We start from the raw sequence: 14,902 nt of genomic DNA on the forward strand, positions 1-14,902 counted from the left end.
CTAAACACCACTGTGCTGCTCGGAGACTCACAACAGTTATGCTGTGGCTTTATAGGTAATAGGCTTTTGTTGGCAAAACTGAGCAAAAACAGATGATACTGTGTTTAAAATACAGCACAATATTAGCTTCTAATTTACTGGACTGTTGTATAAAATCACATTTGCACTCATGGTATTCGGACAAAAACAGCACTCGTTAAATATTGCTTATCATGTGATATAAATATGAGACATAAACTCATACAGGAGCATCTTTGCCCCAATATCTTGAATTTTAGGGCATAACTGTATTTATGGAGTTGTTGCCCTGCATTATATATTTGACCCTGGACCACAAAACCAGTCTTAAGTGTCAATTTTTCGAAATTGAGATTTATACATCATCTGAAAGCTGAATAAATAATAGGACAATATTTGGCCGAGATACAACTATTTGAAATTCTGGAATCTGAGGGTGCAAAAAAAATCAAAATACTGAGAAAATCACCTTTATAGTTGTCCAAATGAATTCTTAATGCATATAATTAATCAAAAATTGAGTTTTGATATATTTACGCTAAGAAATTTACAAAATATCTTCATGGAACATGATCTTTATTTAATATCCTAATGATTTTTGGCATAAAAGGGAAATCGATAATTTTGACCCATACAATGTTTTTTGTTGGCTCTTGCTATTAATATACCCAAGCGACTTAAGACTGGTTTTGTGGTCCAGGGTCACATTTGTCAACAGTCAGCTGTGTGAAATAGCTTATATTATAAGATGACATACAGGTCTGGGGGCGGGGCCAGTGTGTTAACTGCATTAAAATATTTTAATTGCGTTATTTTTCAAGAACTAATTAATTAAGTTAACGAGTTAAACAGACAGCCCTAGTTGAAACACAAAGGTCAACTTGCACTAGTGCGGAGTTAGTAATGACATCCAGTGCCATCGCACCACAGCTAAAACTGACCTGAGCGGGACGTGATTGATCCAAATGTGACATGGCTCACATAATTCTGCTGTTTAACTGTCACAGGCTTGTCGATAATGTGTGTTACCCACACAGATGCCTCGGGGGTGTCTGTCTATCCTGTCTGCTACAGATTTTGGGTTATTTTTCTGCTTGGAAGTACTGTCTTCATTCGCTGTGCCTCTATAAACAGAAGGATGCACAGGCACTGCAGAAGATCAGGTACATGCAAGACAGCATCAATCTGAGCAAATATACATTACCACTATACAAAACAGAGTGCTAGAAACTGTCAAGTTCTTCTCTAGGCCCAACAGACCAGTCATAAACTCTAAATAGGCCTGACATAGTGGCCTTCAGCATTTTATAGCACAGGGGAATAAATGTAACAGACGTTTTCTCCTGGATAATATATGCGGCTCCTTTTGCAGCCTTAGAGAAGCCAGCAGTAGCCATGCTTGAGCTCGACACTTGCTCAATCTATTGAACTGCTGCTAATTGAATTGGAGTCAGCAGGTCGGGCACTGATGGAGCGTGCAGGTGGAGGCCGCAGGCTGGTTACAGTAACAGTGTCTGCACTGCCATCATTCTATCTAATCCAAACCAATCTAATTCAGTGTGTAAATAACACGGGTAATAGCTGGACACTGCTGTTTGCAAACAAACATGATACATGGATTTTTTTTCATGCTATAATACAACTAGTATAAGATGCCAGAAAGACAAAGATATTAAAATAAATAACTATATGATTATTAATATAAAATATATAAATACATTAATACAAAATATTTTGAATACATTAAAACAATTATTTATATACATCTATAAAATATAATAAAAATATAATTTATAAACCATAATAAAAACAATATTTGTATTTCTATTTATTTTAAATATTTAAATATTTACTAGATTTTACATGAAAATGTATGTTCATGTATTTATATTTTCTTTATATATTTCTCTATATATAAATAAATAACAGTAGTTATAATAAGAGAATAATAATAACAAAATTTTAGTCTTAAAACAAGTGAAAAATAAAGAATACACTTTTCAGGTCTTAATATTGGCAATTATTATCTCTTAAGAAGTTCAGTTATATTCATTAAAAAAAAAAAAAAAAACTTAAAATACACTTGCAGTGTTGCTGCTCTTTCAAGTTTTGGAATATGTGAATACATATATACCCAGCAGATGACTGTAAGAGGTCTGTAAGGGCAGCAGATGACGAGTATATTCACTGGTAATTAGAAGCCCAGCTAAGAGTTCCCACCAGCCTGACCGTTCTTCATCAGGATGAGATTTGTTTGTTAGCATGCTGCACCCTCATCTGTTGTTTCCCTGTACAACAGGTCTTCATCCCGCACAGCATCTTTCCAGACCCCACAGGTCAGCACCTTCAGAATTCATTTCAGAATAACGAGGCAGTGTGTCCGAGAAGAGAGGAGACAATTAACGGTGTGATCAGTCTTGTGCGGTCTGACAGTTCACCCTAACACATGGACAGCAGATCATACTCAGCCACCTAATGAGAACGGAAATACAGAGGTATTAAGTGCGACAGCGTGTTAGCTCACATGGAGGAAGACGTGTACATTTAACAGCCGAAGGCTAACATAAAACATAGACTGAAGGGAAGGGAATTTAGAGAAGCTCAAAGGAAAGGTTTATAAAATCAATGTGTCTAAAATCAAACATTTGAGGTTTAACAGCAAAAGGGACAACTCTGTAAACCCCTCGGATGGCATATGAAATTGTTTTTTGAAATCTTTAATTTGACGCTCAGTGAGCTCAGACTTTTATTTTTGCAGTTCTTACTTAAAAACTTGTATGTTTTCTGTTGCAGTTATAGTTTCTGGATATTAGCAAGTATCATTTAATTAGTTTTTCACCTTTTTATTAATATTTATTTTGCACAAGTGTTAACTTTGAATCCTGCAATATGTGGGGTCAAATGTTTTTTTTAAAAAAAATAAAAAGTTATTGAAATCTCTTATGCTCACAAAGGATGCATTTTTTTGATTAAAGATACGTTTAAAAAAGTAATACTGTAAAATATTACAATTGAAAAAAACTGTTTTCTAATTCAATATATTATTAAATGTAATTTATTCCTGTGATGTAAAGCATCATTACTCCAGTCTTAAGTGTCACATGATCCTTCAGAAATCATTCTAACATGCCGGTCTGCTTAAGAAACATTTCTTTTTATTGTCAATGTTCAAAAAAGTTGTACTGCTTCACATTTTTGTGGAAACCATAATAAATTTTTTCAGGATTCTTTGATGAATAGAAAGTTCAAAAAGGATTTATTTGAAAAAGAAAGATGTTGTAACATTATAGATGTCTTTACAGTCACTTTTAACCAATTTAATGCATCCTTGATGAATAAAAGTATTAACTTATTTCAAAAAAGAATACAAAAAAATCTTACGGACCCCAAATTTTGTGACCACTTTGAAACTAGCCTTTGGTTAACAGTATGCTTTATGCACCTTTTTGTTTTTGGTAATCACTTGCCATATACAAACGTGCAATGATGTATATAATTCCTCCCTGATCTCCATTTAACTTTCCACATTTAACTTTTCTAGATAGTGTCATTCTGAGGAACTACAAGATAAATATATAGGCTTACATAACAGACTATCCAGTATCTTGTTAAAAGAATTAGGTGAGTTAGGTATTAAGGCTACACAGGACCCTACGGGACCGTTGTGGACTGGACTCCTCTCCACTGATTACCTGAAGTGCATTTCCCACATCACCCCGAGATATGCTTATGTCCACATGGTCGAATTTATACCGTGCTCTCCATGACCCATTTGCAGCCAGCCAAAAGCACTTATTGCTGCATGTACGCTAGCCTGCTATAAAACCACTCTCATTTAAGGAGACTGAATAGCCTGTCAGGGTCATTTTCATTTAAAACCATTAAAACACTCTAACCATCGCTCACATCGAGCTGGAAATTACAGTATAATTTGGCGGGATACGTGAGGGCAGGTTATTAAAATGTAGCGGGATATGTGGTGCACTTTTAATGGCGGTTCTAACACAGGATGAAAAGACGCTCAGCGTGCGGCCATCGATAACAGTTCTCTTTCCCGTGGTCCTCTCCACCAATTAGAGGCACTATGAGAGGGCAAACTGTGCTGTGATTTGCAGTGATTGCTTGAGGGCACGGCCTTTAAAAGACAGGAGAAAGTCAAACAATGAGAACAGCAAAATCGCCAATCACATTAAAGAGCAACCAGTGGGAAATGCTAATAAAATAAATATTTCATGTTCATTTATTTAAGCAGCAGGGGCGTAATGTACAGTCAACAGATCATTATAGCAAAATAAACCTCTTTAGGTTGATACAAGACTCATTTGTTTTCTTTCTTCAATGTAATTCAGCAGGGTTTGTCCTGTTTTTTCAGCCGCTAGGATAAAATTGCAAGTCTAAATGCTGAGAAAAGAAAACGCAATTTACTTCTCAATGTGTATTCGCAATTGTTTTTGGGAATTGAAATAAAGTTGAAATAAAATAAAATATAAATATTTTAAAAACTTAAACTTTAAGTAAAATAAAATAAGTTAAAGTATTAAAATGACGGTCACACTTTATTTTAAGGTCCGATTCTCGCTATTAACAAACCATAAACGATTAATGATTTCTGCCTCAATAAACTCCTAATTTGCTGCTTATTAATAGTAAGTAGGTAGTTGTTAATTTTAGGTATTAGATAAGATTGAAGACTATATTCTACATCATACATCGTTTCGCTTTGGAAGGCCTGTGTTAATGCCCCGGAGCTGTGTGGAGTACTTTTTATGATGGATGGATGCACTTTTTTGGAATTCAAAATCTCGACCACCTTTCAATGCCATTATAAAGCTTGGAAGAGCCAGGACATTTTTCAAACTCCGATTGCATTCATCTGAAAGAAGAAAGTCATATACACCTAGAATGGCTAAGCACACATACAAAGTGAACATCATGCATATGCACACACACACACACACACACACACACACACACACACACACACACACACACACACACACACACACACACACACACACACACACACACACACACACACAGAGTCTGCCATACTGAAGACAGCCGGAAGTTCATTTACCTATTGTGTATCCTCGTTTCAGATCGCTGCACCGCGGACCACGGTGCTGGGAATTGGTGGTGTTGTTTTCTTTCACCTCAGATGTGGTTGTCTTGGCAACAGGTGGTGAAGATCTGTTTAAGGACAGACTCGGGATAAGTCGCGCCGGAAAACTTTGAGAGCCGATATCCACCGACTGGGACTTCTTCTTCAGTCTGAGAGGAAACAGCACAGGAGACATGCAGAACTGAGCCTTCAAACCACACAGTGTTTGTAAACTTGTAAGCTTTCTGTGCTGCTAAAGGCCTGTCTTCAATAATTCCATTCAAAAATGTTCTGTATGACTAGATCCTTATAAGAAGCACTTTTCTTTGCCAGTTTATTCCATCATGAATCCATAGAAGCCAACAGATGGTGGCAACGGGTGACAATTTGACCCAGATTCTTGATGAGTGCAATATGTGACAGAGCTTTGTGACAAATAACTCTTATAATTAAAATACAAAACAAAACTGAACTATTTCTGTCTTATGGGTAAATGTCTTATTTTTTTTTTTTTTTAAGAAACACTGGTGGCTAAAACTCTGCTTACAGCTTCTATTATTTTATAAGGAATGTGACATTTGCAACCCTTAAAATCATACTGCTGGGCTTTTATGGTATTGTGATGGTATAAGATGTTAAAACTATGTATACTAATATACTATGACACTAAATTCTTACATATACTCATATTTAAATGGTACTCTAAAGTTCTTCAAAAAACCATATGAATAAAAGAATGTGATAACATGGTGTAAGTAATTCAGACAGAAATGGCATATAGTACATGAATGAGGTTTCATTGTGCAGCTTAAGCAGAAAAATGCAACACGGCGCAGTAACTTTGCCTTCAAGTCACTCTGAAACATTCCCAAACTTATCTGCAATTGTAAAAAATGCTGCATTATTCAAGAGAGTCATTTTGGATTACAACTGAACAAGAGGAAGAAAAAGTTTAATTCCTTCGCTCAAGGCAAAAGTTTAATCTTTAAAGTGATTTGCTTTAAAACATGTTTTGAACCTAAAGAACGAAAGGCATTCATTCATTGTTTGATCTAACAGTCAATCATCTTCACCTTCCATCTTGACTCATAATTGAGACAAAAATCCTGAAAAAGCAAAACCATCTTGGGGTCAATCCTGAAATGCTGCCAGCATGTCAGAAATCAGATAAACAGCATGTGCTGTTATGTGTGAAAGAACCAAGTAATGAAGAGTCAGATTGAATCTGGAGACTTTTTCTTTTTCACAATTATTTTGTGAGAAAACTGGAATGGATTTAAACATGGTACAATGGGAGCGCTAGACACTTACTGGTAACTGTAACAAATATGTGGAAAAAAAGAGGAAAGAAATAAACAGTAAAAATGCAGGGGTGCTGAAAGTTTGGATGGCCATTTAAATTCTAGTTTGGCAGGTGACCTAAGGACCGTACAAAGAGGGACCCTATAAAGCTTCAAAACTGCACCACCTATTGGTCATAAATAAAAAATAGAAATAATATGACAAAAAATAAAAAATAAAAGATAAATCTCTCTCTCTCTATATATATAAACAACATTTTCTAATATTTTAAATAAATTATTATTTATAATTCAGAAATATTTTACTGCAATTTAATTGTAGATTTAAATCTATGTTTCCAGCATAAGCACCAACGCTCAATGTGATAATTTCATAAATATATGGCTGCTACTTACATAAGAAAAAGTTAAGGTAAAAGCATTATGAGCGAAACATTGATCCCACATGTCAAAAATGATTATGTATTATATACTGCTTTATAATCAATTAAAAAAAAATAACTTGTCTACAGACAAACATTAAATTATTCATGAAATTATTTATCTCCCTGCAGAGGTGTGTGTGTGTGTGTGTATGGGCTTGTCATTTAAACACCTGTCTAAATAAACAGCTCACAAAGGAGCCTCCAGCACCTCTCTGACTGCATACTGATGGCAGACCCCAGGTGTGGTTCCCTCCCTCTCTCTGTCTCTCTCTCTCAAACCAGCTTAACATTACATAATATGTGCAATCAGCCAGAAGACAAACACCGGCCGGCAAGATTACACGTTTGAAGAAGCCCAACAAAAACAAGAACTAGTTAGTCAGACAACACACAGCAGTAAGTCAACCAGAAAACTGAAGCTAGGCGGCCAGACTTTACACAAGAGTCCTACTCAACCAGCTCAAAAACACAGAATCCTCAACCAGTCACCTCAAACAGTAGGCAATCCCTGAATGTACAGTGATGAACTTTACAAGTAAAAAATGAGAGGGATGTTGACTATAAATATTACATACTAAAAAGGATTGACACAAATACTTAAATCCAAATAAAAGTACTATCTTTAAACAATACAATTTTAGCGAAAACTTGTATATTTATGCATTATGTTATTAGCTTTGCATCCCACATGCATATATATATATATAGACACATGCACACACACACACACACACACACACACACACACACACACACACACACACACACACACACACACACACACACACACACACACACACACACACACACACACCTGGTCAAAAGTTTGGAATAATTAAGATTTTTATAAATGTTTTTTAAAGAAGTCTATTATGCTGACCAATGCTGCATTTATGAAATGAAATGACATAAAATAAAATTCTAATATGCTGTGGTTTGCTCTCAGAAACTTGCTCTCAAAACACAATTCTCATTATCACTTATGTTAAAAACTAAATTTTTGTGGAATCCATTAAAACTATGCAGCAAAAACATTTTCAACATTGATAACAATACAATTAAGAATTCAGTAGCAATAATTAATTGAACACAAAATCATATTAGAATGATTCTGAAGGACCACGTGACACTGAAGACTGGAGTATTGGCTGCTGATACAGCTTTGCCGGCAAAATATATTTTGCCATTTTAAAATTGAAATATTAAAATAGAAAACAGCTATTATTTCAACTATTTTTGGTGAACATAAGAGACTTCTTTCAAAAACTTTTTTTTTTTGGATTAATTAGGTTCACTGAAAGTGATTCATTTTGTCAAATAATAACCATTTGTGTGGGACGATGTAGATCAATGAATCAGAGATTCAATAGATCAGTGAAAAATCAATGACACTACAAGAGAAAATCATGCAGCTAGTTGTGATTTGTTCAGTCAGACAGGCTGTTTAGGCAACTGTAGTCATACACACTTTTAATTTCTCCATTTAGATGCTCCTGTTGTTATTGTGAATGCAAAATGGCTGCTTTTGAATTGAAAATGAGGGCCGAATGGTGAGTCGTCGCTTAGGTCCCGCTCTCGCTATGATGCGAGGTGCGTATTAACTAGCTGGTGCTGCACTCTTTCATTCCTTTTTGCAGACGATATTTGGTGCCAATCATTGTTGTGGCTTTATCTATTATTCACAGCTCAGAAGACAGTGAGGAAGAGAGGAGGGTCTGGTCAGCTTCCAGTCTTTGTAACACCAGATGTAAACAAAGCACCAGCCTTCTTTCAAACAATAATAACCACAGCCGCCTCGCCGCGTGACGTCTGCTCTGATTAGAAGAACATATTCATGCCAAAGCTGTATTTTAACCATCGCTGCTCAAGTGTTTATGTAAACAACATCCTCCTTCAATTAAGGGGTAGATAATGTGATTCGCAAACGCAGGGGCTGTATTGAATCAGTACAGAACATCTGCCATGAAAATACTGCTTACTGCTCAAGCTATAATTAGAAAATCAGTTTTCAAAGTCAGAATATTCACAACTTGGATACCCTCCTAAGCTGCTAAGCAGAAGGTGGTAGAGGTCACGCAAGGTTACCGGAAGATAGATGCCATGGTATAAGGGTGAATATCATTAAAATATGTCAGGATCGTGGAAATCCCATTTTCTATATGAATATCTAAAAATATATAAACACACACATATACATGTTTGACAGTCAATTCAAATTCCCTAATGCAAGCTTGTAAAACGAAAAAGATTTTTTGCACTACATTACTGAGAACAGCAGATAAAAAGTGCTTAACTGTCCTGAACACAATGTCAAAAACCACACAATCTTAATGGTTCCAAAAATAGTTTTTATTTAAATGTCCAACCACCAAACACCCCCCCCCCCCACCCCCCCTTTAAATTTGCATTGAAATATCTCCGGTCATGTTCTGGACCGGCTTCATGAGATTCACCCACACCTCTTTCTCTCGGCCGTTTTTCTAGCCCCTAAAGTGTCCCAGAATCCCCTACTCACAGCTTGCAGGATGGATCAGTGGGAAAACAGGGTGGTGGGAAATTGCAGAGAGATTAAACGCTTTGGCAGGCAGCTGATGGCGGCCGTGAGTGTGGCTGCTCTTTATCGCAGCCAACAGAGTACGACGGGGACACGGTGAGTGGGGAGCAGAAGGAAATTCTGTGTGTGTGTTACAGTACCTCCAATACTTATCTTACAACTAATGTGTAAAGGAGAGAGAGGAAGAGCTGGCATTTGGTTCTCTTCTTCCTCATGCTGCATGCAGAGAGAGTTGTGTTGCCAGACATTCCAAGATTAAGCATAGTAGTCACATGCTTTGGCGAAAGATGCATAAACAACAGGGAATTCAGGCAAAGCCAGAGCATGCTTATCTCACTCGAAAAGATGGATTTGAGCCCGGGTGAAACTGAGATCTGGTGTGCACAGGGAACTGAACATCTCAACGTGAAGGATTGACGTCAGCACCGCTTGTTGCACCAATCTTTAAAGGCAAATATGACAGATACTCTCGGGCGCCATTACCATGAGCAGACTTCATGCATTGAAACTAAATGAGGACATGAGAAAGACATGTCATTTAGAGATGACAAGCAGCTCCTGTGGACCCTTGTGGCCGTTTATGAGAGAGCTATGGGACACTGGCCTTGACAGGCCTCTGCTTTTTTTTAAAAGCCTGATGGCTTAATCAAGTCAGCCAAGGAGAGGGATATAAAATAGCCTGACAAGGCCTCACAGTGCAAACATGACACAGCACTTCATATCAAGAAGATCTGATTTAGTAAAAATGTTATATAGTAACAAAGAGCTATCTACATTGTTAAAGGAATAGTTCATCCAAAAAAGAATACTGATTCACCCCCATGCCATCCAAGACGTAAATGAATTTGTTTCTTCATCAGAAAAGATTTGAAGAAATGTAGCATTACATCACTTGCTCACCAGTGGATCCTCTGCACTGAGTGGGTGCCGTCAGAATGAGAGTCCAAACAGCTGATAAAAACATCACAATAATCCACAATAATCCACAAGTGATCCACATGACTCCAGTCCATCAATTGATGTTTTGTGAAGCGAAAAGCTGCATGTTTGTAGAACAAATCCATCAAGACGTTTTTATCTTCAAACTGTTGCTTTCAGCTAAAATACGAGCTCTCTATCCATAATATTGCTTTCTGTGGTGCAAAGATTTGTATTGTGAAAAGTGGTGTGGAAATAAACTTGAATTTAAATTGAAGTTTAAATGCCTTGATGGATTTGTTACTTAAAAACATGCAGGTTTTTGCGTTACAAGACATGAATTGATGGACTGGAGTGTTGTGGATTACTTGTGGATTATTGTGATGTTTTTTATCAGTTGTTTGGACTCTCATTCTGACGGCACCCATTCACTGCAGAAGATGTAATGCTAAATTTCTCCAAATCTGTTCCAATGAAGAAACAAACTTGTCTATATCTTGGATGACCTGAGGAGTACATTTTCAGAAAATTTTAATTTCAGCATATTAGATTATAGAATTTAACATGTTAAACTGAAAGAATCCAGACAGCATTAAAACTGAACTGATAATTTTACACTAACTAGATTCTATTGCTACATATAAAGAAAGTGGACAGTTTAGAAAAGTGGTTGCCTGTAATGTGTGTGCAATACAAGTGACAAAACATTGGGTGCCATGCACTGAAGTAGATATGCAAAATAGTGGGGTCATGTGACAAGTATAATACTATTTATACAGTATAAATATAATACTAATACTATACTAATACTATAATGCTTTTACATAGTATTTTATGAAAAAAAAAAGTAGGCAGCGTGTACTGTAATAGTTTGCTATTATTCAGTTTGTCACACTGTACCGTTAATCCTTGGAAAGTTCCACAAAAATATTAACACACTACTAAAAAATAACTTAGCCTTCCTATCTAATTACTCTCCAATACTGGTAGCTAGAAATGCATGAAGCTGTCTGAACTAGTGGGAATTAACATGAATGCAAAAAAGCACACACTTAAATAGATACAGCATTTATGAATTAAAATGTTCCAGCACATAATGCAGGAATTTCTGACTAACATTCTAAACCACACTTTGTTAAATGGAATTGCATTGCATAAAGCGGGTAAAGTGATAAAGCAGCTTCCCAGAAGTGCTGTGAAATAAACTGCGTCTGCATTGGAGTAAACAGCTCTAGGCTTGAACAAACGTTTGGCCAGAGTTACATAAAAATTAAACGTGCTTAAGTTTAATACCAGAGGTTACAGGCTGTTTTTTGTTATTTTCTTTTTATTTATTTTTTTAGTTTATAACAGTCACTTTATTCAACCTCAGGAAAACACAAATGCTCTAAACAACATTATAAAACAGGAAGTGACCTCATTTCTAACCTTACTGAAAGATCTTTCTAGTAAAGTATGACATTCACATACAGTGCATGTGTTCACGTTCAGTTAAACAAACAAGAGAAACATCATATTCATCTGTTTGATCACCTACAGTGTAACGGAAGAACTGGAATTCATGTGAAAGCAGATGAAATGAGGTTACTTTACTTGACATTCCCTGTTACATAACACACTGATGCACAAATGTCTTCTTTCTATAAACTGACTGTCACTCTGCACAGCACTTTGCATGCAACCTGCATTTCTGCCCAAATTTTCTGATGATACATCATTTTTTATCCTCCACATCTTCTTTTCTCTCTCTGATTTCTCAGCATCAGCTCCTGAAGGTGGTATTTGCATAAGAGAGAGAGAATTGTGTTTGTTTGTAGAGAATGTTGACGTGTTTGGGACATAGAATCTCACAAACTGCTATGTAAAAGCAAAAAAATATATAAACCATGACATCAAAGTTGACAATTCTCATATTTTATGGAATATAGCAGTGTTTACTATAAATGATTTATCCATGCTCATCATTATTAAAAATAAAATAAAAATGTATATGCCCTTGTAATCTTTAATCAAAATTACTTTCTCTCCCACTCACAACATCTCTTCTCTAAATATGTGACAAAATCGCTCCCCACTTCCAGCAACCTGTCAATCACGAGATCGCAGCAACTATCAAACAACGATTATATCCACCATATTTTGCAACATGAAAGTTGTTGTTTTTTTTTATGTGCAAGACTTCCAATTAATTTGCTGCTATAGTAAAATAAATACAAGAATAACAAAGTACACTTACTATTTGTGCTACAAACCAACATGTTTATGATTATGACAATAAATTCAAATAATATGATAACAATCCAGTTTGCAGTATCAAGCAGCATAACAGACTGATTTTGTACAGCTAAACTAACCAAATATTAAAGAAACCAAGTGAATAAACCACAATAATACAACATCACAATAGTGAAGAAAAGGCAATTGCAGCATTTCATGCTGACTTTAAAACACAAACTACATATGTTTGGAAAAGCATACTACCATACTACTTGTAGTACTATTGCAGTAGCCTGCAGTATACCAGCTATAATGCTACTTCTTAAAATAAAAATAAAAGCTTGTTACTGGAAAAGCTACAATGTTATAAAAAAAGCTGAAGTTAGTTAATGCTTTTATTTACAACCAAAACATATTGTGTGGAATATTGTATCCCACCATGCAATGCCAAGTGGGACGAATAAACTTGAAACAATACCAATTGCGATCAAATTTATTTGGACAGTCAAAAGTAGATACTATACCGATTTTTTATTTGTATTTTTTTTAATTGCATAATGCATCCAAACATACTATATACTAAAGGGCAAAACCCAGAAATAAGTTAGAATTTAGTAGTTCTAGTTCCACAGTTTCAATGTCAAAGAAACACCCTTTCTTTTATTTTTTAAAACTTATGAAAATAAATAATATAAAGTTGCAAAAAATTTCTTTTATTTTTTAAACTTTAATGTGCAAAGCGTACTACTTATGAATGTAAATATTTTAAAGGGGTCATATGACGTTGCTAAAAAGAACATTATTTTGTGTATTTGATGTATTGCAATGTGTTCCCTTTGGACATTATTTTCCACATACTGTACATTATTGATTCTCGTCTATGCCCCGCCTTTCTGAAACGCGTCGATTTTTAAAAAACCGTCGACAAGGTGTGCTCTGATTGGTCAGCTATCCAGTGCATTGTGATTGGCTGAATACCTCAAGCTTGTGACGGAAATGTTACGCCCCTTGCCTTACTGTGATGCTGTGTCCCGGCATGACGAGACAAAACCAATAAAACCCATTACAAACGAGGCATTTCTTGCATCCAGTGGGGACATAATTACTGATTATAATGACTTATACACTTATACTTACTTATTACACGTTGCGTATCGCACTGCGTAAACATAAAACCATGTCTGCATTTGTGATCAGAGAAACAACAAACAATGAGCACTACTCTACACTGCTCAGTATTCGCATTTGAATCATCAGTGGCAAATTCTTTAAATATGTAAACATACTTACAGGCTGTGAGTCAGAAGCGCCAGACTGTCCTTGCAAAGTTGAAATTGCCACAATTTATAGAAACAGATGTACAGAAGCATTGTAGGCTACTGGTCCAGGAAACAGTCCTCATCCTCCGTAAAATGTGCTGCACACATCTGAATATTTGGGTTGAACTGTTCTGGAACAGTGTTGTAAATACAACTTAACCACTGATTTGTAGTTGTGTCCTCTTTTGGAAGGTCAAACAAAGTAGTTTCACTTTCACAATGAAACACACAGCGTCTCCACGACATGGCGGCAGCGGCAAGAGCGGGAATAAAAGTTACGCCTTCTTTCTGTGCGTGAACATTTGGGCGGCGTTATGCAAATCTTCCCACACATTGACGTAGAGATGTGGGGGCGTGTTAGAATGAGCCGTTTTAGGAGGGTGTGGATGAGTCTTAACTTTTATAAAGAATATCTCTTTGGATTTGAGACTTTAGTCTTTGCAACTTTACAGATCTTCTTAATGCACCAAGAGCTTGTAACACTCCAAAGAGAAAGGAAAAATTTAAATTGCATCATATGACCCCTTTAATTGCATTTTTACCGCTATGCAAAGCACAAGTATACAATGACTGAGCAGCAACCATTAATTTGCAGGTACATCTCTCTTGACACTGCCTTTGTGTTTCTAACTGAATCAACTGTAAAACATAAAATAATGCACACAGCAGACACAAACACATTGTGATTCTCACTGGGATTTAGTGATTCGTACGGCGTTTACCAGCATGTGCAGGTGGAGTGGGACAGTAGAGCTGTTATCAGAGCACCTCGGTAAGACAACATCTAGCAGAGGAACTGCTATTCATTTCACAACATACATCAATATTACTGAAACACAGCCAGCAGACAAGAGCTGATAACCTGGAGGAGTTATGAAGAACCCAGAGGAATACGTCTGTTTCATTACTGTGCTAAATGTGACTCTGAGGCAGATTTCTCCCTCGCTGAATCAGCGCTCTTCTCTTAGTCTCACTCACACACACACACACACACACACACACACACACACACACACACACAGTCACACACACACACACACTCACACTTT

The 14,902-nt window shown here is 36.3% G+C and overlaps 1 protein-coding gene across 3 annotated transcripts in view; it reads right to left on the reverse strand.

Moving 5' to 3' along the window:
• The window catches only part of LOC109055978 (oxidation resistance protein 1-like), a 140,553-nt gene that overhangs the window by 78,188 nt on the left and 47,463 nt on the right, over window positions 1-14,902 (reverse strand). For 2 of the 3 annotated variants that reach the window (XM_042773081.1, XM_042773079.1), the window contains exon 1: window positions 5,096-5,315. In XM_042773081.1, the coding sequence (XP_042629015.1) occupies window positions 5,096-5,315 (220 nt within the window). Of the gene's footprint in view, window positions 1-5,095; window positions 5,316-14,902 lie in introns of those variants that run through there. The other variant, XM_042773080.1, reaches the window with a different exon arrangement.

Source organism: Cyprinus carpio, chromosome A16, assembly GCF_018340385.1.
Source record: "Cyprinus carpio isolate SPL01 chromosome A16, ASM1834038v1, whole genome shotgun sequence".
Lineage (NCBI taxonomy): Eukaryota > Metazoa > Chordata > Actinopteri > Cypriniformes > Cyprinidae > Cyprinus > Cyprinus carpio.